Below are 24,125 nucleotides of genomic sequence, written 5' to 3'. Positions count from 1 at the left end.
GTTTCAGGGACGGACTGGCTGATTGACTGTCCTGCAGGTCCGGAAGGTGATCTCCGCCCCCTTCAGAATCCCGAAGCCCTGGGTCCTAGGTAGGAGCTAGGTGAGGGGCCCAGGGGTGGGTCCCTTAGCCGGGTCGTACTGGGTGGCGTGTATTGTATTGTTTGGCCTAAAGTGTCAGCGGCACAGATGAGAAACATTGCGCATTCGGGAGCCTTTCCATGATGCACCTAATCCGTGCGTGACCCTGCTTTAGGCATGATGAAGGAGTTATCCAGCCGGAAGCAGAGGGCTGCTTCCTTTCCTTGAGCGCCCCGTCCCCTGCCTCCGCTGTATTCAAGGCTTACTGGCCTAGGGTTCCAGGTGAAGCTACCTTAGATCCATCATTCTTGTATAGTGACTTCTTTTTACCTTGCACATAAAGTCCAAGGTTTTCAACTGTTTCATTCAGATGTTTGGACCAACGCAACTACATTATTTCCAACATCTTTTTTTTTTTCAGGTTCCATAATAAGAATATCCTAGCGGCAAAGGAACACCGGAATTGGGAGTCAGAAAGCTTGGGTTCTAGTCCTGTCAGTAACTAGCGGTATGACTTTGGAGAAGGCTTTTTGAGCTTTCTGGACTCCATTTTCCTTTTCTATAAAACGAGAGGCTTGGAATAAGTGGCAAGTTTTCCTTCCAGTTTGGGTATTTGGTTTATTGCCTGCCGCAGCCCCCATGTGTTTTTCGAATATCTGCCTCAGTGAAATATCTGTGCTTTGGTTAATCTCCATGAAGGACCTTTCCTACCACTGCATTAACTCGTGTCCTTGTTAAATCTGGTTTTAGACTCGTTAAAAAAAAAAAAAAAAAATCTACTCTACCCACACCCCCGCCTGCCCGAGGAATTCCATGCTTCCTGAGCATTCTACTTCATCCTGGGAAATGTACCCAAATAAGATTGTTTAAACGTGCCATTCTTGAGGTGTTTAAGAATCATTATACTGGAACATTTTAGGGACAGTGAACTCCAAAGGAAGTGACTCTGGCTTATTAACCTTTGAATCAACAACCTCAAATGCAGTCCCTAGAAGATGGTGCTAAGGAAATGTTTGCCGAGGAGAAAAGTAGTACTTCTTATGTTCTTTTAGTTGCTTCTTGCTTTAAACACTGAAAAACAAAGCTGTGGAAATGCAGTCTTGTGATCAGAAGAAATAGAAGACTCAAGGAGGAAAAGACTGTACTACTGAGTTCTGAGCTGTACTATTGAATTCGATTGTGAGTTTCTCAATAAACTCTTCTTTCATCTGAAGAGTAATATTCAGGGGCTTCCTTGTTGGTTTCATGGTTAAGAATCCTACTGCCACTGCAGGAGACACAGGTTTGATCCCTGGTCCGGAATGATTCCACATGCCAAGGAGCAGCTAGGCCCATGCACTGCAACTACTGGGCCAGTGTTCTGGAGCTCGCCAGTCACAGCTGCAGATCTCACGTGGTGTATCTGCTGAAACCCTTGTGCCTAGAGGCTGTGCTCTGCAGTGAGAGAAGCCACCACAGTGAGAAGCCTGTGCACCCCAACTAGAGAGTAGCCCCCACTCACTACAACTAGAGCCAGCCCATGAGCAGCAACATAGACCAGCACAGGCAAAAATAAATAAATCTTAAAAAAATCCAAGAGTAATCAGAAAACGTTATTCAGTAGGTATTTATTGGGTGCCTTCTTCCCACTCTGTTACATCCTTTTTTGGGAAAGAGCTATGGAAGAACAGAAAATTTTAGGGTTGAAAGACACTTCCAAGTAGAGGAAGCATATGCAAAGGTTCAAAGATTAGATGATGACCATCAGAGATCATATGTGGAACAGCAACAAAAATTTGGGAGGTAGGCATGAGGCAACTATAAGATTGTAAGAGATGAAGTGAGAGATTAACAGAAGGCAGATAATGACCCCTTATATAGCATGTTTTGAAGTTGTATATTAAACTAGGGATAATCCCCTTCCAGCCCCCACAAAGGATGTTTAGCAAAGAGTTGAGTTCAAATTTGTGTTAAAAAAATCACTCTAGTTATGATTTGGTTAGTTGATGTTTCAAGAAAAAAGAGCCCTTATAAGTTATTGTATGTCAGTGTTGCTGCTGTTAAGTTGCTTGTCGTGTCCGACTCTGTGCAACCCCATAGACGGCAGCCCACCAGGCTCCCCCATCCCTGGGATTCTCTAGGCAAGAACACTGGAGTGGGTTGCCATTTCCTTCTCCAATGCATGAAAGTGAAAAGTCAAAGTGAAGTCACTCAGTCGTGTCCGACTCTTAGCGACCCCATGGATTGCAGCCTACCAGGCTCCTCCGTCCATGGGATTTTACAGGCAAGAGTACTGGAGTGGGGTGCCATTGCCTTCTCCTGACATATGAAATCGTAGGACTATTAACAGCAGTAATAGTTAATATCTAGAGAATACTTGGTACGACATCCCATCTCTGACTGGACTGTGAGCTCTCTCATGGTGGGAACCCAGTTTTACTCATTGTTGAAACACTAGCACAGGCTTTTCGTGTGGTACATATCCTATTAACGTTTCCTAACTTGGTTTCAATATTGAACATAATATTCTTTTAAAACTTTTTTTCTTAGGAGAAACATGAACCGGAAGATACTGAAGTTGGAGAACTTGCTGCGGTTTCACACTATTTGTAGGCAGCTGCACAGCCTGTGTCAAAGAAGAATGTTGGCACAGTGGAGGCACGTGTTTTCATCTGCTTATGCGGTGCAGACGGCTCAGCTGTACACCCGGCCCTGGCAAACAGATGCACTCATCAGGGCTGCATTATTTCAACGTAGGCTTCTGGTGACAAAGAAGGTATTTAGAGATTTCTCTGTTATTTGATCTGAGATGAAAGTTCCTATACTGATGAGTAGAAGTCCATTTTGAGTATTTTTGTCATTTATGAAATCTTTATGCCTTGATGTTATACTCCAGGCAATAAATCTTTGTGAGGAAGGGAGGTTCTAGTTAGCTGTTTAGTAATATTGATGAATTTGATGACTTATATCAGTATATAACAGTGAATTAAAAATGCAGGATTTTAAATTTTAGTCTGAGGTTTAACTACTTAGGAGAGTTGGTAGAAATAGGAGCCGTGACTGTGGTGTATATTCCAGAATAAGTCTCAAAGTGTTTTCTTCCTTCTTTATGCATTCCGAATATTTAATAGGAAAAAAGATCACAGAAATCTCCATTACCTTCAACAAAATCTAAAAAGGAGGTGGAGGTATGGCTTGGAATGACTGTTGAGGAGTTGGCCAGAGCAATGGAAAAAGACATAGGTAAGCCAGATAAGTTTATAAGGAAAAATAGGGAAATACTTTCCTATAAATATGGACTACCTGATATTTTATTTGCAGTGAGATTCAGGTATTTAAGGATGAAAATTAGACTGTGGTTTAAAAAGATGTTAAGTAATTCCAATTTTTTCACTTCAGGTGACAGTTCCTAATTAGTTTCTTGGCTCTTTGCCAAATATAGTTCTCCAAGATTTTGTTTTAATAAAAGTGGGAAAGATTTTTTTTTAATTTGAATGAAACTTTCTTTCTCAGAAGTCTTATGGGCTATTAGAATAAGTCCAAAGGATGTTTTTGGACTGAGAGACTGTTTATACTCATTTACTTTCCCTTTGTTTATCTGTAATTCTCAAATTTTCTTCTTGCACTCATTTTGACAATATTTATAGTGTAGTATAGGCAAAAACAATATTTGTAGTAATGACTATACAATACAATAACAATTACAATACAGTGTAGTAACAATGCAACTTAAAAAAATTATTTATTTGGCTGCTCCAGGTCTTGGTTATGGCATGCAGGATCTTTAGTTGCAGCATCTGGGATTTTTTTTTTTTTTTAGTTGTGTTTAATTCATGATCCTAAAGGTTTTATCTTGTTTCACCCAGACTGTGTATATGAATCTTTAATGAACACTGCTATTGACATAGATTCACTAGAAACACACTCACGTTTAGATGAAATCTGGATCAAAGAAGTGATAAAGAAGTCAGGAATGAAGTTAAAATGGAGCAAATTAAAACAAGACAAAGTCAGAGAAAATAAAGATGCTGTCAAAAGGTAAAATGTAACTGTGTAAATTGGGGGAAGGAGACAACATTGGTTTTTTTTCACACTTTTTAATGGAAAGATTTGACTTAAAATTTCTTTTGCAATTAAAATGATCTGTGAGTATATGTTAAACTTTTCTTCAAAGTGCTTAAAGCATCAAAAAGTATATTTTCAGGTTATTATAAAACTCTAAGGGTTATTTTTCTTAGTGTGCTGATTTATATATACTGATCCTGAATTTTAAAATTTCATTCAGTTCTACTCATTGTTATTAAGATGCCACAGCAGGTGGGCAGTCATTGTATATATCATCATAAGTCACTGGTATGTATGGAAGAGGAAGATAGTCATATCTAATCAGAGCTGAATGTTGGGTTTTGTTGCTAAAGGTGGTGCACAGAGGTAACTGCAAATCAGTTCATAGGCTATAAAGTATTTCTGATATTTAAGAAATAAAACTCCTTTGCTGTTAATTGTAGGCCCCAGGCCGATCCAGCTTTATTAATACCAAGGTCCCCAGTTGTTACTATAATGGGCCATGTTGATCATGGGAAAACGACGTTACTTGACAAACTGCGAAAAACTCAAGTGGCAGCAATGGAAGCTGGAGGCATCACTCAGCACATTGGTGCCTTTCTTGGTATGAACACAAATCACCTTACAATGTGCTTGGGAACCCCACAGATTATTTTCTTAAACCAGGTATTCATAGTATGAGTATACAAATTTAAAGTAAAAGAAAGGCTAAAGCTTAAAGCCATTAGATGAAATGTACGGCAGGTGGCCGGTAAAGGTTATTTTGTACATAGTAGAAGACGAAAATTATACCTTTTTTATTCTAGCCCATTCTTCAGTTCAGTTTAGTCGCTCAGTCGTGTCCGACTCTTTGCGACCAATGAGCCAAAGACTCTTCAATACTAGGTTGTGATAATGTTACTACTCGTAATTCAATAACAGCTGTCATTTGCTGAACACCTAGCATGTGCCCAGCTCTATTCTGAGAACCTTGTATGCTTTATCTTTTTTATCTTCACAACAGCATCATGAGGTAGGTTTTAGTAGTCCTGTATACATGTAAAGAGGCTGAGACTTGTTTAGGTTAAGCTACTTGCTTCAAAGTACACAGGTAGTAAAGTGGCAAAGCCAGGATTTAAACCCAACGCTATTGGACTCAAATCCTGAGCTTCTAACTGTGTATTAAATTGTATTTGTTGCTCAAAGCAGTTGTGCAGCTGTTGTTTGCTAATGTAGGAGTGGCTGCCTATACAACCATCAGTCTGTTTTTTCCTCTAGATTTCAATTGGTATTTTATTATAATATATACATTTATATTATATATATACTGTTATACATTTATATTATAGTCTAGAAATAGGAAAAATTTTAGTTTGAAACAATTACATAAAAAGAAACTCTTAAGGTCTCACTGGTATGTTATCACTTCATTGTGGACTGATGATCTGTATTGTTCTAATTAAGATTAATGGGAAAAATAAACTTTCTTGAAGAATTATTAATTGTGTTGATAACGTCATGTATGTTCTTATTTGAGTCCTTAGTGATCTTGTATTTCTGTTTCCACAGTCTCTTTGCCCTCTGGGGAAAAGATAACCTTTCTTGATACTCCAGGACATGCTGCTTTCTCAGCAATGCGAGCCAGAGGTGCTCAGGTCACTGACATTGTTATATTGGTGGTAGCTGCAGATGATGGAGTGATGAAACAAACCGTAGAATCCATTCAGCATGCCAGAGATGCTCACGGTACTGTGTGGTTGACTTCCATGTATCAGGAAGGAAGTTGCTTTTTTCTTTAAAGGATCTACTAAATAGAGTTACTGTTTTTACATGTTGCTCATTTCAACTTCCTGGGAATTCCAGGATTATTATACCTGTTTAACAGGGAAGGCTCAAAGAAAGTTGAATTGTTTTGCTAAAGACATTATCTACCAAGAAGAGTGTAGCAGGATTCAACTTGGGACTTGTGACCACAAATATAGTCCTTGCTCTACTGTTTACTTACTTGGCATGGTGTAACAATTTTAACAGTCTCAAATGACTTTTGAAAACATTTCTATCAATGAAATTTAAAACAGATATAAAAAATAAGCCTAGAATAATGAACCCCTATGTATCCATTGACTAAATTCCAAAACAGTGATATTCTAATTGTTATTCCTTATTCATTTATTATCTGGAATTCTTCTCTAAAAAGAGACTTTTCCTTCATCTGCTTTAAATAAGTTTTTCTTTGGTCAGAGGTATAAAATTGAAACTTTTGGAAATCACTTGGCTGTCTTCTTCCTTTTTTCTCCATTTAAAAATTGTAATAGTAAACACCACACATATATTTTGTACATTCATTCTTATTCTGAAATGACCTTACACTCACTGAGAAAATACTGTTGTCTTGAGAAAATGTACCTGACAGAGTGCATCATGTCCCCTTAGGTTTGGTGGCAAGTTAAAAAAGAAAGGTTGACAGTCATTGATCTAGTCCAGTTTTTTTTTTTTTTCTTCCATCTCATAAACAGAAAAACTAAGACCTAGAAGGTGGCAGGAACTTCTCCCAATTACAGTAAATTTGCATCATGTCTGCATTTGGAATCCAGTCTTCTAGCTTCTGTGTTCCTCTCTTTAATTTTTAATTTCTCAAAGTTGCTTTTGCGGAATGGGCTATGTTCTTAATGATCCTAAGGAGTGTAACAAATATGAGTGAGAAATCTGTCAGGGATCCCATAACAAAGCAGTTGGTTGAGACAGGATAAATTCCTTATATCAGGCTTCCTGTACCTGTTAAGAAACAGCTCATCGATATAGAATGTACTTTTTCCTAAAGTAGGCTGTGGATTGCATAGCTCTTTTTTGTCTGTTTTCAATTTCTGTTCCTTTGATACCTGACATTGTAGACTTGGTGAAACCTAACCAGAGAATTTTCTGTATTTTGTGTGAGTTCTCTAATGAGAGGGTATGTTTGGTAATGACAAGTAGATGATAAGATTATTTGATTCATTCATTAAGTACACATTTATTGAGACTCTGTTGTGTGTCAGTCTCTGAGCTAAGTGTATGAAGAAAGAGTTGCTGTAAATCCTAAAAGGAAGTTTACAATAACGACCCTTAGCCCTTGGTGAGATGTTGGGTTTTAACAGTGAGTTAAAAGCTTCTGAAAAGAAGAGGCAGATGATCTAGTGGTGGTGGTGGTTGTTCAGTTGCCAAGTTGTATTCAACTCTTTGTGACCCCCATGGACAGTAGCATGCCAGGACTCCCTGTTCCTCACCATTTCCCAGAGTTTGTCCAAGTTCATGTCCATTGAATCAGTGATGCCATCCAACCATCTCATCCTCTGTCACCCTCTTCTCCTTCCGTTTTCAGTCTTTCCCAGCATCAGGGTCTTTTCCAATGAGTTGGCTGTTGGCATTAGTTGGCCAAAGTATTGGAGCTTCAGCTTCAACATTAGTCCTTCCAGTGAGTATTCAGGGTTGATTTTCTCTAGGATTGACTGGTTTGATCTCTTTCCTCTCCAAGGGACTCTCAAGAGCCTTCTCCAGCACCACAGTTAAAAAGCATCAGTTCTTTGACACTGCTATCTTTATGGTCTGACTCTTACATCCATATATGACTACTGGAAAGACCATTGCCTTGACTATACAGACCTCTGTTGGTAAAGTGATATCTTTACTTTTTAATGCACTGTCTAGGTTTGTGATAGCTTTCCTGCCAACAAGCAATCATTTTCTAATTTCATGGCTGCAGTCACCATCTGCAGTGATTTTAGAGCCTAAGAAGAGGAAATCTCACTGCATCCACATTTTCCCCTTTATATTTGCCATGAAGTGATGGGACTGGATGACATTATCTTAGTTTTTTGAATGTTGAGTTTTAAACCAGCTTTTTACTCGCTTCTTTCACCTTTATCAAGACATCTTCACTTTCTGACATTAGGATGGTATCATCTGCGTGTCTGAGGCTGTTGATACTTCTTCCAGCAATCTTGATTCCAGCTTGTAACTCATCCAGCTCAGCACTTCTCATGATATACTCTACATACAAGTTAAATAAACAGGGTGACAATATACAGCCTTATACTCCTTTCAGTTTTGAACCAGTCAGTTGTTCCAAATAAGGTTCTAACTGCTGCTCCTTGACCCGCCTACGGTTTCTCAGAAGACAGGTAAAGTGTTAGTCACTCAGTCATGTCCTATTCTTTGCGACCCCATGGACTATAGCCCACCAGTCTCCTCTGTCCATGGAATTCTCTAGGCAAGAATACTGGAGTGGGTTGCCATTTCCTTCTCCAGAGACAGGTAAGGTGGTCTGTTATTCCCATCTCCTTAAGAGTTTTCCACAGTTTTTTGTGATCCACGCTGTCAGAAGCTTTAGTGTAGTCAATGAAACAAAGGTAGATGTTTTTCTGGAATTCCCTTGCTTTCTGTATGATCCAGCAAATGTTGGTTATTTGATCTCTGGTTTCTCTGCCTTTTCTAAACCCACCTTGAACATCTGGAAGTTCTTGCTTCACATACTGCTGAAGCCTAGCTTGAAGGATTTTGAGCATAACCTTACTAATATGGGAGATGTGTGCAATTGTCCAATGGTTTGAACATTCTTTAGTGTTGCCCTTGGGAACTGGGATGAAGATTGACCTTTTCCAGTTGTGTGGCCATTGCTGGGTTTTCCAAAGTTGCTAACATATTGAATGCAGCACTTTAACAGCATCATCTTTTAAGATTTGAAATGGCTCTGCTGAAATTCCATCACCTCCACTAGCTTTATTGGCAGCAGTGCTTCCTAAGGCCCACTTGACTTCACACTCCAGAATGTCTGGCTCTGGGTGAGTGACCACACCATCTTGGTTATCCATTTCATTAAGAATCTTTTGTACAGTTCTGTGTATTCTTGCCATCTCTTCTTGATCTCTTCTGCTTCTATTGAGTCTTTACCATTTCTGTCCTTTCTTATACCCGTCTTGGATGGATTCCTTTGGTATTTTCCAGTTTTCTTGAAGAGATCTCTAGTCTTTCCCCTTCTGTTGTTTTCTTCTTATTGCTTTGCATTGTTCACTGAAGAAGGCCTTTGTCTCCCCTTGTTATTTTTTGAAACCGTGGGCTCAGTTGGGTGTACCTTTCCCCTCTCTCTCTTGCTGTTTGCTTATTTCCTCAGCTATTTGTAAGGCCTCCTCAGACAACCACTTTGCCTTCTTGCGTTTCTCTTTCTTTGGAATGGTTTTGTTCACTGCCTCCTGTACAGTATTGCAAACCTTTGTTCATAGTTCTTCAGGCACTGTGTTTACTAGAGCTAATCCCTTGAATCTATTCATCACCTCCACTGTATATTCATAGAAGATTTGATTTAGGTTGTACTTGACTGGCCTAGTGGTTTTCCTTGCTTTCTTTAGTTTAAGTCTGAATTTTGCTCTGAGGAGCTGATGATCTGAGCCACAGTCAGGTCCAGGTCTTGTTTTTGCTGACTGTTTAAAGTTTCTCTGTCTTCATCTGCTGCTGCTGCTGCTAAGTCGCTTCAGTCGTGTCCGACTCTGTGTGACCCCATTGACAGCAGCCCACCAGGATGTAATCAATCTGATTCCTGTATTGACCATTTGCTGATGTCTATATGTAAAGACGTCTCTAGTGTTGTTGAAAAAGAATGTCTGCTATAACCAGTGCATTCTTTTGTCAGAATTCTGTTAGCCTTTACCCTGCTTCATTTTGTACTCCAAGGCCAAACTCGCCTGTTATTCCAGGTGTCTGTTGACATCCTACTTTTGCATTCCAATTTTTATGATAAATAGGACACCTTTTTTAGGTGTTAGTTCTAGGAGGTCTTGTAGGTCTTCAGAGAACTGATCAACTTCAGCCCTTTTGGCATAGGTGGTTGGGGCATAGACTTGGATTACTGTGATGTTGAATGGTTTGCCTCGGAAATAAAACAAGATCATTCTGTTATTTTTGAGATTGCACCCAAGTACTGCATTTCAGATTCTTGTTGATTATGAGGGCTACTCCATTTCTTCTGTGGGTTTCTTGCCCACAGTAGTAGATTTAATGGTCATCTGAAGTAAATTCTTCCATTCCCGTCCATTTTAGTTCACTGATTCCTAAGATACTGATGTTTACTCTTACCATCTCCTGCTTGACCACCTCCAATTTACCTTGATTCATGGACCTAACATTCCAGGTTCCTATGCAATACTGTTCTTTACAGCGTCAGATTTTACTTATATCACCAGATACATCCACAACTGAGAGTCATTTCTGCTTTGGCCCAGCTGCTTCATTCTTTCTGGAGTAACTGTCCTCCGCTCTTCCCCAGTAGCCTATTGGGCACCTTCTGTTCTGTGGAGCTCACTTTCGGTGTCATGTCTTTTTGCCTTTTCATACTGTTCATGGGGTTCTCTAGGCAAGAATACTGCAGTGGTTTGCCATTCCCACCTCCAGTGGATCATGTTTTGTCAGAACGCTCCACTGTGACCTGTCCATCTTGAGTGGCCCTGCATAGCTTCATTGAGTTACACAAGCCCCTTCACCATGACAAGGCAGTGACCCATGAAAGGGTGATCTAGTGGTGGAGTTGAATTAGAGTCTTCTCTTGATCTTTTTTTCTGGAAATTATCTCTAGTATAGTTGCTGATCCTGCTTTCAGATTTAAGGATAGGCCTTTCTCTGCCCTTAATACTGTTGTGGTTTTGTTTTTTAATCATCATTAATTGTCTAGTCTTAATTTAGAATCTTACACTTGCTGTTTTGACATCTCTTATCTGGAATTCTTCATGTGTAGAAAGCAGGGTAGAGTGGGTCTAAAGTGGGTGTTTTGTTAGATAAATACAGTCACTGAGTCAAGAGAAAGCCAGAAAATTTTGTGTTTTGATGTGAATACCTGGAGTTGAAGTGCCATCATTTGCACTCTTAACTCTGTTTCTTTCAGTTCCTATTGTCCTTGCCATAAACAAATGTGACAAAGCTGAGGCGGATCCTGAGAAAGTGAAGAAAGAACTGCTAGCATACGATGTGGTGTGTGAGGATTATGGAGGTGACGTTCAAGCAGTGCACGTCTCTGCACTCACGGTAAGTACAGGTGTGTTCAGATGAAAGTGCTGTGTGAAATGCACAGGATGCCTTGTAGCTCAAGAACATTTTGACCCACAGAATTTCTGTCGTCGTTTAAAAATTCTCTCAGTACTCAGCAAAGCTGGTATCTTTATCCTGGTTTGGCAGATTAGAAATTAGTCTCAGAAAGGTCAGTCACCAGTCCATGAGAATCAGGTTTAAACTGTGCTTTACTTACTATGAGATACTTAGAATGAGGAGAGTAAGTGGTAAATGTTGTAGGATTAGGTAGGATGAAGTGAAGTGAAGTGAAGCCGCTCAGTCGTGTCCGACTCTTTGAGACCCCATGGACTGTAGCCTATCAGGCTCCTCCGTCCATGGGATTTTCCAGGCAAGAGTGCTGGAGTGGATTGCCATTTCCTTCTCCAATAGATAGGATAATTCACTTAAAAACAGGCCCTTTTTATTACCAACCGAATTTCATTTCTGCTTAAAATAGTCTTTAGCCTACTATAGATTTAGTTTTAGTAGGCTAAAGACTATTTTAAGCAGAAATGAAATTTGGTTGGTAATAAAAAGGGCCTGTTTTTAAGTGGAAAGTTATAGACTAGGTCTTAGGGCACTTAAGAAAGATTTAAACAAATAAAACTTTTTACTAATACAGTGTTGTAACATTTGGATTCATTCTGTTATTGATTGACCCAATGCTTCTATGAGTTAAATTACTATAAGTTTTATGGTGTTATTTGTGATGAATTCCATTTTCTGTTCATTACCAATTATTCTTTTTAAAATAATTTTTTTAATCTGTTCATTTTTTTTTTGCTGTGCTGCGGCTTCTTGCTGCTCAGGCTTTTCTAGTTTTGGCAAGCAGGGGTTACTTTCTAGTTGCGATGCGAAGGCTTCTCACTGCAGTGACTTCTCTTGTTGCTGTTCCCGGGCCCTGGAGCACAGGTTCAGTAGTTAGGGCGCGTGGGCTTAGTTGCTCCTTGGCATGTGAGATCTTCCTGATCAGGGACCGAACCCCTGTCTCCTGCATTGGCAGGCAGATACTTTACCACTGAGCCACCAGGGAAGCCCATTAAATTACTAGTTATTCTTTTCTGGATAAAAAAACACCAAAGAAACTCAGTACTTGTTTTGTGACAGCACTTTCCAATTTTCTTGACCTCTATAGGTAGCTACTAAGTAACAATTTTCTTTTTTGTTCATTCTGACCATTTTCGATGGTTTACTCATAATATGGACTTTTTTCCTTCTGATCATTCACTGAAGAAATTTTACTTTATTTGGCCACCTTCCTCCAGTTAAGTCTCATTTTATCTTTACTTTTCCTAAATTTGTTCCTCTAAGATGATTAGAAGTTATGCCTCCATTAAAAACTCTGCCTCTTTTTTTCTGAAACTCATAAAATGCCACCTTACTTTTTTATCTTTCTACTGTACCTTGACTTTTACTCCACTCTGAAAACTGGATGGCAAGAAGAGAACATTTGAAGACATGACTGCTTTTTCTGCCTAGATACCATCAGATGAGTGCATAGATAGATGTGACTCTGCTTACGTAAATTTGAAGGCATGGCAGATATGATTCCTGGGGAGTGGAGGTAAGAGAGTAGCACGGAAGTAAGATGAGGCCTTCTTTTTCAAGAAGGAATAGGGGACTTTACATGCAAAGAAACAACCCCAACTCTGCTTTTCAGAGCAGCATTTTGTAAATTGAAATAAATACTAGGGGTTAAGTAGATGGGTAAACGACACCAGTCCTGGGTGTTCATTGGAAGGACTGATGCTGAGGGTAAAACTCCAATACTTTGGCTACGTCATGTGAAGAATTGACTCATTGGAAAAGACCCTGATGCTGGGAGGGATTGAGGGCAGGAGGAGAAGGGGACGACAGAGGCTGAGATGGTTGGATGGTATCACTGACTTGATGCACATGAGTTTGGGTGAACTCTGGGAGTTGGTGATGCGCAGGGTGATCCCCATGGCGTGCTGCGATTCATGGGGTCACAAAGAGTCGGACTCAGCTGAGCAACTGAATTAACTAAGCAGAGTGTTTAGCTAGTTTTGTTAAGGTTGTTTCTATTGTTTCATACTTTGTAACAACTGTGAGCAGTCTCTTAGCTGACATGGACAATGGAAAACTCTCTTGCTCATCAATTCCAGTTGCATCACTAGTTAATCAGCTACATGATCTTGGAGCCTTAGAAAGCACAATAAACAGAGATCATTAAAGGCGAAAGAGTCATCTAATCTAGCTCCTTCAGTTTACAATTGAGGAAAGGCAATTCAGAGAGTGGAGAAGGAAATGTACACCCACTCCAGTGTTCTTGCCTGGAGAATCCCATGGACAGAGGAGCTGGGTGGGCTGTAGTCCATGGGGTCACAAAGAATTGGACACAACTGCGTGACTGAATAATAACAGCCAAAGCACAGAGGTGAAGTGATTTTCAAGGTTTCACAGCTGAGTAGTTAGAGTGAGCTTATAGCCTGGGTCTAGTCAGTGCTTTGTCTCCTCATTTATTTAATAAGAATAAGTAGTATTTCATTGAATTCTTGAGTGATCAAAATGAAATCAGTGAAAGTTTATTTAATTGGCTAGAAATTCAAAGGTAAAGTAGCATTATAAAGAAAGTGAGAGGAAGAAAACTCATCTTTAGAAACAGATTAAGGAATGAGGGTGAAAGAAGCATATGTTTATAAAAAGGTATTGACAAGCACTAGTACCTATTCTTTGAAAAATAATACAGGCACCGTTCCTTGCAAGATCTGTCCCAGGGTCAGATTTTTCTTGCATCTCTCTTTTCTTCCTTCCTTTCCTCCCTCTCTCCCTTCTATCCTCCTTTCCTTCTTATAGGTTAATTCCTGGTTTTTGTGCTTAAAGAGAAAAGTATCGCAGTCAGGGATTGTTTGACTTTCTGATCCTGGTATTTACATTTACAGATAATATTTGTTAATGTATATTAACAACTCTTTTTTTGTTTGTTTCTAAGGGCGAAAACATGATGGCTTTGGCAGAGGCAACTATTGCTCTTGCAGAAATGTTGGAATTGAAAGCAGACCCTACTGGTGCAGTTGAAGGAACAGTAATAGAATCTTTCACAGACAAAGGAAGAGGGTAGGTCTGTTAAAATGCATACTTTCTAATAATTTTATTTCATTGTTTTTGTGACCTGATTATATAACCGTATATTATTGTATGTATTACATATTATTGTTAACACATGAACAGTATTTTCAAAGTATTTGTTTTTAAAAGCTGTTTATTGCACTGGCACACAGAACCCAACATGCAGTTATCAAGAGACCATAGCAACTATGTGTATACATTTAGTAGTCCTATTTAGGTGACTTAGTAGTTCAATCTGATTTTTGTTTTTTTCCCCACTGACTTAGCTGAATTGGTAAAATCTTATAGGCTAACATCAATTAGAATGAAATAGCAATTGTTGCATTTTTGGGTTTCTAAATCCTTTATGTCCTTACCCATTAATATATAGTAAGATTGTTGGAATAGTGTTCTCATCTTTAATTTCCCTCCTTATTAGCAGAAGAGGTCTTTTCACTACTTATTAGTTATAGAAAGAGGATTAGGATTTTGTCAAAATACTCAGCTATCTGCACCCTTCACCACCATAACCTTACAAGAAATATTTTTTTGTGTGTTTTCTTCTTTTTTTAAATTGTGGTAAAAGGTACATAATATTAAATCACCATCTTAACCGTTTTTAAACGTACAGTTCAGTAGTCTTAAGTATATTCATATTGTTTTGCAACAGATCTCTAGAAATTTTTCATCTTGCAAAACAAACTATTCCCATATAGTGTTAGTTTCCCCTTTCCCTCCCCCACCTTTTGGCAACACCTTTCAGCAGTGTTTCTGTGATTTGCAGTGCTTCAGATATTTTGTATGAGTGGAATCATATAATATTGTCCTTTTTGACTAACTTATTTCACTTAGCATAATGTTCGTTGAGGAGGTTCATCCATATTCTAGCATGTGACAGGATTTTTTTCTTTTTTAAGGTTATATAATACTGCATTCTATGTATATACTGCATGTTCTTTATTGATTCTTCCATTAATGGACACGTAGGTTACTATTATGAAAAATGTTTTTATAGTATGAAAATTGAATAGATTGAAGGCAGGAGGAAAAGGGAACGATATAGGATGACATGGCTGGGTGGCATCACTGACTCAGTAGACATAGGTTTGAGGAAACTCTGGGAGATGGTGAAGGAAGGAGAAGCCTGGTGTGCTGCAATCCATGGGATCACAAAGAGTTGGACACAAATAAGCAGCTGAACAGCAAATAGTATGAAAAATTATTTGAGAAGTTAAGAAATGGTGGAATTAACCCTGTTTGTTCATATTAATAAATATTTTGTAATCTCTTAAAGCTATCTTTACTTGAGAAAGTGCTATTACATCCTGATTATGGCATTAAGAATATATGCTTTTGTTTTCATATTAGTCCTGTTACTACAGCTATAATTCAAAGAGGAACTTTGAGAAAAGGCTCCATTCTGGTTGCTGGAAAGAGTTGGGCGAAAGTACGCTTAATGTTTGATGAAAATGGCAGAGCAGTCAGTGAAGCCTGTCCTAGCATGCCAGTGGGAATCGTAGGCTGGAGAGACCTCCCTTCTGCAGGAGATGAAATTCTTGAAGTAGAATCTGAGGTATATCAAGCTCAGTTCCTATAATATAGAATATGATATAGTGATTTGAAATGTCAGTCTATAATATTACAATACAAAATAAGTAATGTTAATCCAGTAGTATAACATGTGTGAGTGACCAGTGATGTCATTTTAGAGTTTGGCTATAGAATTTTTAGCAATTTAAGATGGGATTTTTAAATAATTTCACATTTACACAAAGCCTCCATATTAAAGTTTTAATGAGTGGTTTCATATATAAGTTAAGCTAATTTTATAGTGGAGGAAAAAACCAGCAGTTATTGGTTTCTGTTCAGTTAAGTAATTCCCTTTCTCCCTCTGTAAAGCCAAGGGCACGTGAAGTTGTTGACTGGAGAAAGTATGAGCAAGAACAGGAGAAAAATAAAGAGGACTTAAAATTAATAGAAGAAAAGCGAAAGGAACACCAAGAAGCACATCGGAAAGACCGCGAGAAGTACGGCACTTTGCACTGGAAAGAGAGATCATATATAAAGTACAAAGAAAGAAGAGAGCAGCAACCCTTAAAGCTGAAAGAAAAACTAGAAAGAGATTCAAATGTACTTCCTATAATTGTTAAAGGTGACTTTTAAAAGATTTTACTTTACAACTCTTTTTTTTTGCCATTTTTTCATATTTTGTCATTCTCTCATTAATTTGGGCCATAAGCTGAAATGATTTCAGTATTTTGGAAGGGAATTTTTAAAAGCTGAGATATGATTGACATGTAACATTTTCATAATGATTCAATATTTGTATATATGGTGAAATGACCACCATAGTAAATCTAGTTAGCATCTCTCACTGATACATAGTTACAAAATTTTCCTTGAACACTTTTAAGATTTGCTGTTTGCAGCTTTCCAATAAGCAATGCAGTATTATTAACTATAGTCACTTTGCTATATATTACACCCCCATTACATATTTATTTATAGCTGGAATTTTGTACCTTTTGCCCGCCTCCACTGGGGGAGATTTCCTTAAACAATTTTCTTGTGACTTTTGCTGTAAATGTATATCTGGTTCATTATACTTTGTTCAGCTAAGAAGGTATTTATCATGCTAAACCTAAATAAGAATATATTCCATGGTAAACGCCATTCTTGTTACTGCTTTAAATAGATTATTATAATTTTTGAGTCTGTTAATTCCTAACTCCTAACATCAATACTTTTAAACTTTTGCTGCATTTAGGTGATGTTGATGGTTCTGTTGAAGCCATTTTGAACATTATGGATACCTATGATGCTTCACATGAGTGTGAACTAGAATTGGTACATTTTGGTGTGGGTGATATTAGTGAAAATGATGTCAAACTTGCTGAAACATTTCATGGTAAGTTTTCCATTTCCTGTTTAACAGTGTTCCCTAGAACACACTCTGAACCTTTCACTTTTGTCTTTTGTTGCTGGGCTGCTGACACCTGACATTTACTCCGCATCCGCATTCCCCTTCCTGTTGGCAGTCCAGTCCCAGCTGGCGGCTGCACGTTGCACAGGATGTGCACTACTGCAGGCACAGCCCCGCTTGTCATTGTTGTACTGAAATCTTGGGGAACTATTTCAAGCCCCAGTAGTTTTCCTTAATGTTTTTTTCCCAGTGTACCATTACTGCCACCTCATCTCGCCCAGTTCCTGAACCAAACCCAAGCTTGGTGCTCTCTTTCACTTAGACTTTTGAATGCTCCTGAAATCTGCAGACAGCCTATTCAGTGTTTTCTTTTAGAGACTGCCTATTTTTGTTCACTTGTAATTTTATATATTTTTCTTAGATCAAAAGCTCCTTTTAGCTTTAAATACCTCGAAGGCAAGGGGACTATTTATAAGCCAAACTTACGTTATACAGAATGGGGAATCATGATTGCATGACTGTGACTTTGACTAGGTTTAACATCTAGGCAAAGTTCCAATTTTATTGAATTAGTGAATCATTTAGGAAGGAGGTACTTCATGACCTAACTTGATTAGAATTAGTTGTTACCTCTACTACTGAAATGGTCTTCCATAATGCTGGCTATTTCAAAGTACTTTATGGGCACTGACTATACTATTAATGTAGATAGTGTTGTGTGTTGAATGATTTCTTAATGACAAGATTTTCAAGGTGGTTATGTTTTTCTCCTGACTACCACACAGTTGCACTCATCTCACATGCTAGTAAAATAATGCTCAAAATTCTCCAAGCCAGGCTTCAGCAATATGGGAACTGTGAACTTCCTGATGTTCAAACTGGTTTTAGAAAAGGCAGAGGAACCAGAGGTCAAATTGCCAACATCCGCTGGATCACTGAAAAAGCAAGAGTTCCAGAAAAACATCTATGTCTGCTTTATTGACTATGCCAAAGCCTTTGACTGTGTGGATGACAATGAACTGTGGAAAATTCTGAAAGAGATGGGAATACCAGACCACCTGACTGGCCTCTTGAGAAACCTATATGCAGGTCAGGAAGCAACAGTTAGAACTGGGTATGGAACAACAGACTGGTTCCAAATAGGAAAAGGAGTATGTCAAGGCTGTATATTGTTATCCTGCTTATTTAACTTTCATGCAGAGTACATCATGAGAAACGTTGGGCTGGAAGAAGCATAAGCTAGAATCAAGATTGCTGGGAGAAATATCAATAACCTCAGATATGCAGATGACACCACCCTTATGCCAGAAAGTGGAAAAGAGGAACTAAAAAGCCTCTTGATGAAAGTGAAAGAGGAGAGTGAAAAAGTTGGCTTAAAGCTCAACATTCAGAAAACGAAGATCATGTCATTTGGTCCCATCACTTCATGGCAAATAGATGGGGAAACAGTGGAAACAGTGTCAGACTTTATTTCTTTGAGCTCCAAAATCACTGCAGATGGTGACTGTAGCCATGAAATTAAAAGACGCTTACTCCTTGGAAGGAAAGTTATGACCAACCTAGATAGTGTATTGAATAGCAGAGACATTACTTTGCCAACTAAGGTCTGTCTAGTCAAGATTATGGTTTTTCCTGTGGTCATGTATGGATGTGAGAGTTGGACTGTGAAGAAACCTGAGCACCAAAGAATTGATGCTTTTGAACTGTGGTGTTGGAGAAGACTCTTGAGAGTCCCTTGGACTGCAAGGAGATCCAACCAGTCCATCCTAAAGGAGACCAGTCCTGGGTGTTCTTTGGAAGGAGTGATGCTAAAGCTGAAACTCCAGTACTTTGGCCACCTCATGAGAAGAGTTGACTCATTGGAAAAGACTCTGATGCTGGGAGAGATTGGGGGCAGGAGGAGAAGGGGATGACAGAGGATAAGATGGCAGGATGGTATCACTGACTCAATGGATGTGAGTTTGAGTGAGCTCCGGGAGTTGGTGATGGACAGGGAGGCCTGGTGTGCTGCGATTCATGGGGTCACAAAGAGTCAGACACGACTTAGCCACTGAACTGAACTGAACTGAACTGAAGCCATTTGCTTTAATTTTTTCACTTGTTTAAGGAGAGTGTTTTGCTTTTGCTTCCCCCATTTGTTCTTTGGTAAAATGGTCAGCTCCATGGTACTTCTTTCATTTCTTAAATAACTCTTGAACTTTTCTAATTAAGTAACTACAGTTTACACTTGAACAACATGGTTTTGAACTGTGGGTCCACTTATACATGGATTTTTTTCAGTAGTAAATATTATAGTACTATAAGATCTGAGGTTGGCTGACTCCTTGGATGTGGAGGAACCACATTTATATGGAGGGCCAACTATAAGTTACTGTTGGATTTTCAACTGTCTGGAGGATCAGCATCCCTAACACCTGTGTTGCTCAAGGGTCATGTGTTTTTGAACATCTTTTGGTCAGCTGAATACTTCAAAGCAAACCACAAAAGTTGTAGGCTATAAGATTATAATTAATAACAGTTATTAAAATAATGTAATAATATTTCAGCTATAATCATTTTTTTTCTTATTTCCCTGGTGTAAAAATTAACATTTAGCATATCACCCTGCACATTTTGGGCACTTTAAATGTTTCCTAAACGAACATTAAACATCATAAAGGACACTTAAAAATCAAAGAAACTTTCCTTGTTTAGTAAGACATAACAGAATTTATAAAATATTTTTATTAATTTGAAAACTAGCTTTCATGAGAAAATATTATAGAATTTATCTCTCCTACTTGCTTTTAACGTACATAGAAGCAAAAAATTTAGATTTGAGTTTTTGCTTGAAAGACTGTGTAATGCAATATTTGTGCTACTTTATTTATGCTTTCCAGGTGTTATATACGGCTTCAATGTGAATGCAGGCAATGTTATCCAGCAGTTGGCTGCAAAAAAAGGAGTAAAAATTAAACTTCATAAAGTCATTTACCATCTTATTGAAGATTTGCAGGAAGAACTGAACAGCAGATTGCCCTGCATTGTGGAAGAGCACCCAATAGGTGAGTGTTCACTGAATGGTACTTCTAAACATTCATACCTTACCTGCTGTGAGTAACACTTGAAAGCAAAGTTTAAGGGGAAATGTATTTCACTGTTTGAATATGTTCACTGTTCCAACACATATCCTGTGTTCTAGAAAAAATGACTCCTGTAGATAAGGATTCAGCATAATTTCATCTGAATTATAAACACCTGGCCTCTGTAAGGTGTTATGCTTTGGCTGTGAGGATATAAAGGCAATAAGGCAGTAAGAACGTGCCCTCTAGTTAAGACATAAACTACTCATAATACAAAGTAGACTGGATGGAGGCATAAAGGTTAATAGTGTTGTGGAAGGAGCCATTGATTGTGTCCTGCAACTGGCAGAGAAATCCACCATGAGAAGAAAACTTACATTAAATATTTAACATTTAAAATTATTTTTTCTAACATATCCTTTGGCCAGATTAAAGGCTAAATTTATTTAAGATGGACTGAATCATTTTATGTTTTTTCCTCCCTACATCCAGATTTTCTTGGTTAACTTTTGATGATAGTTTTTAAGTTTCCTGAAAAATCACTGGAAAAGTATAAGGAACTAGCTTCCAGTTCAGTTGTTTACATTTTGCCCCATTTGCTTTAGTCCACCCCCTTCCTCCATACACACTCACTGTTTTTTTTTTTTTCTGGACCATTTAATTGTAAATTTGAGGTATTGTATTCATTTGCCCCTAAATACTGGGTTGACCAAAAAGTTCGTCTGTAAAATCCAAACATTTTGGCCTACCCGGTGTTTATTTTCTAAGCACAAGGATGTTCTTTTATAAAACCACAGAACAAATATAAACTTAGGACCTGGAGAAGGAAATGGCAACCCACTCCAGTATTCTTGCCTGGAGAATCCTGTAGACAGAGGAGCCTGGCAGGCTACAGTCCATGGGGTCACAAGAGTTGGACACGACTTAGTGCACTGTCTTACCCCAGAGATCCTGCCACATATACCACAAAAATGAAACATCCCCCAATGACCTTGGCCCCACTGTTCCAATCACTCCCAGGTGGGAATTCAGGCACATGTCCACAGAGGTCACAGACAACATACATACGGTTCTGTTATGTCCCATATATTACCCTTTCATGTCCCAAGGAAGACATTTTCTCTTAGAGATTTTCATTTAGTGTATCTTTAAAAAATCTTGTGTTAAACTTGCCTCCATCTTTTTCTTGGGTAAGGACAACCCAGAAATGGCCCTTTTGTGTCTGTGATGTTGCCATTCACAGCTTTGATAGGCCTAGTACAATCTTGAGAACAGGGTTGCTGTATGCTGAATGTCAGACGGTAGCTCTTAGCTTTGCCTGTCTTAGGTAGTTATGCTGTGCATTTTTTATTGGTGTACCATGTTTGATTTGTCCCTAATACCTTTGAAGTTTTTCTGAGAAATGAAATAATGCAACATGAACTTATTAAAATACATTTTAAGCCTAAAAAAATAAAATAAATAAACAGGAAATGGAACATTAATACTGTAAGTCAACAGTCCATGTTCATTGTTTCTATAATGTATTATAGATATATATTTTCCCCCTGGTTCAGGATGACAGATTTTCTTTTTTTAAAAAATATTTGGCTGCCCTGGCTCTTAGTTGCAGCATGTGGGATCCAGCTCCCTGACCAGGGATTATATCTGGGCCCCCGGCATTGGGAGCATGGAGTCTTAGCCCCTGGACCACCAGGGAAGTTCCCTGTTCTTGTCTTTTTTGACCTTGACATTTTTGAAGTGTTATAGGCCAGTGACTTTGTTGAATGTACTTTAATTTGGATGTCTGTTTCCTCGTGACGAGACTCAGTATTTGCATTTTTGGTCCACAATGCAGATTTATTTTAGGCTCTTCTGACCTGCTAAATATGATCACAGAGATTTGTTATGTTCTTGTGCTAAGAGCAATTTGGAAAAGTCATATGAGGATTTCTAGGAGGAAGTGAACACCAAATAGCACTAACCCTAGAAGACTAGTACATTCTAGTGTGTGATACCATGTCGTATTGGAATGTTTCAAATTTCAGTCAGTAAAAAAATTGAGTCAGAGATTTAGTACTCTAAGTGTGTATAATCTACCAGTGGTGAGCTTAGTAAGATGATCCAGTTGAGAAACTGGATTAAAGGATGACTAGCTTTTCACAAAGTGGACATAAATTACACTCATTTTACAGTCAACTGTTAGCATCTTCTACTGCATTTTATTCAGCCAAAACAGTAACCGTGTTTCTTTTGTTCATTCTTTTGGTAAGTACATTTCCAAGGATTTTTATGCTTTTATTTCTAATATTGGTCAGGAAGAGTGGTGGAGTCAGAGAAAACCAGGACTTCTTTACCAGAGTTTGTATATTTTCCTCATGCCTTTAATTCTTGCTGTGCAGAATGTCAGAAATTATGTATTTGTCAGAATTTCTGTTTTCAGTATACTTAATGTTCTCTTCTTCCTAAAGGTGAGGCTTCTATACTAGCTACCTTCTCTATAACAGAAGGGAAGAAAAAAGTTCCTGTGGCTGGCTGCAGAGTCCAAAAGGGACAGATAGAAAAGCAAAAAAAATTTAAGTTAATCCGCAATGGACATGTTATTTGGAAGGGTAAGCAACATAAAACTGTTTCTATCATATCCAGTCACTAAAAACCTGATTATGGGTTACTATCTGAGGTCTTTCACTGCCCTAGTCTTAGGTAGTCTCAGGTCACCTCTTACCAACTCCTATCTGGCCTCCAGTCTCAGTGATTCCCACAGGATTGTTAGTTCCCCAGTCTTGATTTTCTAAGGTTCTAAAAAGTGACCCCAAACTACCTTTCCAGCCATGTGTGCTGAGTTGCTTCAGTTGTGTCCGGCTCTTTGTGGCCCTGCAGACTAAGTCCCACCAGACTGTCCAGTTTTTCAGCAAGAATACTGGAGTGGGTTGCCATGCCCTTCTCCAGGGAATCTTCCAGACCCTGGGACTGAACCTGTCTTATATTCTGCACCAGGCAGGCAGGTTCTTTACCACTAGGGCCACCTGGGAAGCCCTTTCCAGCCACGTCTACTTATTTCCATCCTCTAACCACCTTTGCCTGCAGAGAAGGCGATGGCAACCCACTCCAGTACTCTTGCCTGGAAAATACCATGGGCGGAGGAGCCTGGTAGGCTGCAGTCCATGGGGTCGCTAAGAGTCAGACACGACTGAGCGACTTCACATTCACTTTCATGCCTTGGAGAAGGAAATGGCAACCCATTCCAGTGTTCTTGCCTGGAGAATCCCAGGGACGGGGGAGCCTGGTGGGCTGCCGTCTATGGGGTCACAGTCGTACACGACTGAAGCGACTTAGCAGCAGCAGCAACCACCTTTGCCTGCAGTGTCATGCTGGTTTAGCTCATCGAAGTCCTGAGAACCACCCCATCCCTTGCAGTGTTACCTTTAAAAAAGGAAGATTACTACAGCCATGTAACTTTTCCTCCCTTTCCTTGGTATTTACCCCTATCATGTAACATGGAAGAAGTGTAAAACCTGTAACAATTTCAGTATAATTTTCCTTGTAAGCAGACAACAGTACTTGCTGGATACTTATTTGTTGACTGTATGAACCATGCATTTTCTTTTTTCCCCTAAAGGCTCGTTACTTTCACTGAAACACCATAAAGATGATACTTCAGTTGTCAAAACTGGAATGGATTGTGGTCTTAGTTTGGATGAAGAAATGATAGAATTTAAAGTGGGAGATGCTATTGTTTGTTATGAAGAAAAAGAAGTTCCAGCCAAGACTTCTTGGGACCCAGGATTTTAAAATTATTTAAAAATATATAAATGATTAAATGTTTTTGTCTTATTATAGAACAACTAGTTTTTACTAGTTCATCACTCACTACTGGTCAAAAAGCTCTACCAAGCTTTAACTGATGTTTACCTGTTAAA

The 24,125-nt window shown here is 38.8% G+C and overlaps 1 protein-coding gene across 3 annotated transcripts; it reads left to right on the top strand.

Moving 5' to 3' along the window:
• On the top strand, positions 1–24,047 carry MTIF2 (mitochondrial translational initiation factor 2). Of its 3 annotated transcripts, none has more exons than XM_005686613.2 (15): positions 1–89; positions 500–586; positions 2,608–2,833; positions 3,189–3,300; positions 3,924–4,095; positions 4,566–4,726; positions 5,671–5,847; positions 11,009–11,148; positions 14,126–14,250; positions 15,610–15,814; positions 16,141–16,393; positions 17,009–17,149; positions 20,044–20,208; positions 22,677–22,817; positions 23,825–24,047. In XM_005686613.2, exons 3-15 carry the CDS (start codon positions 2,615–2,617, stop codon positions 23,995–23,997), a joined length of 2,184 nt encoding a protein of 727 aa, XP_005686670.1. In that variant the 5' UTR covers positions 1–89; positions 500–586; positions 2,608–2,614; the 3' UTR covers positions 23,998–24,047. The 3 variants fall into 3 exon arrangements, with proteins under 3 accessions (XP_005686670.1, XP_013823112.1, XP_005686672.1); XM_013967658.2 differs by having other exon boundaries at positions 500–1,257; positions 23,825–24,014; XM_005686615.3 differs by lacking the exon at positions 500–586 and having other exon boundaries at positions 12–89; positions 23,825–24,014.

Source organism: Capra hircus, chromosome 11, assembly GCF_001704415.2.
Source record: "Capra hircus breed San Clemente chromosome 11, ASM170441v1, whole genome shotgun sequence".
NCBI classification, from domain to species: domain Eukaryota; kingdom Metazoa; phylum Chordata; class Mammalia; order Artiodactyla; family Bovidae; genus Capra; species Capra hircus.
This window is presented reverse-complemented; position numbering and strand designations above follow the sequence as displayed.

What these genes read in the sequence shown, in the direction of transcription:
- MTIF2 (XM_005686613.2), top strand. Translation starts at nt 2,615, where the DNA reads ATGAACCGGAAGATACTGAAGTTGGAGAACTTGCTGCGGTTTCACACT. An exon ending in AGCAATGGAAAAAGACATAG is followed by an intron (nt 3,301 to 3,923) that starts GTAAGCCAGATA and finishes TGTTTCACCCAG; the next exon opens with ACTGTGTATATGAATCTTTA. An exon ending in TTCACAGACAAAGGAAGAGG is followed by an intron (nt 14,251 to 15,609) that starts GTAGGTCTGTTA and finishes TTTTCATATTAG; the next exon opens with TCCTGTTACTACAGCTATAA.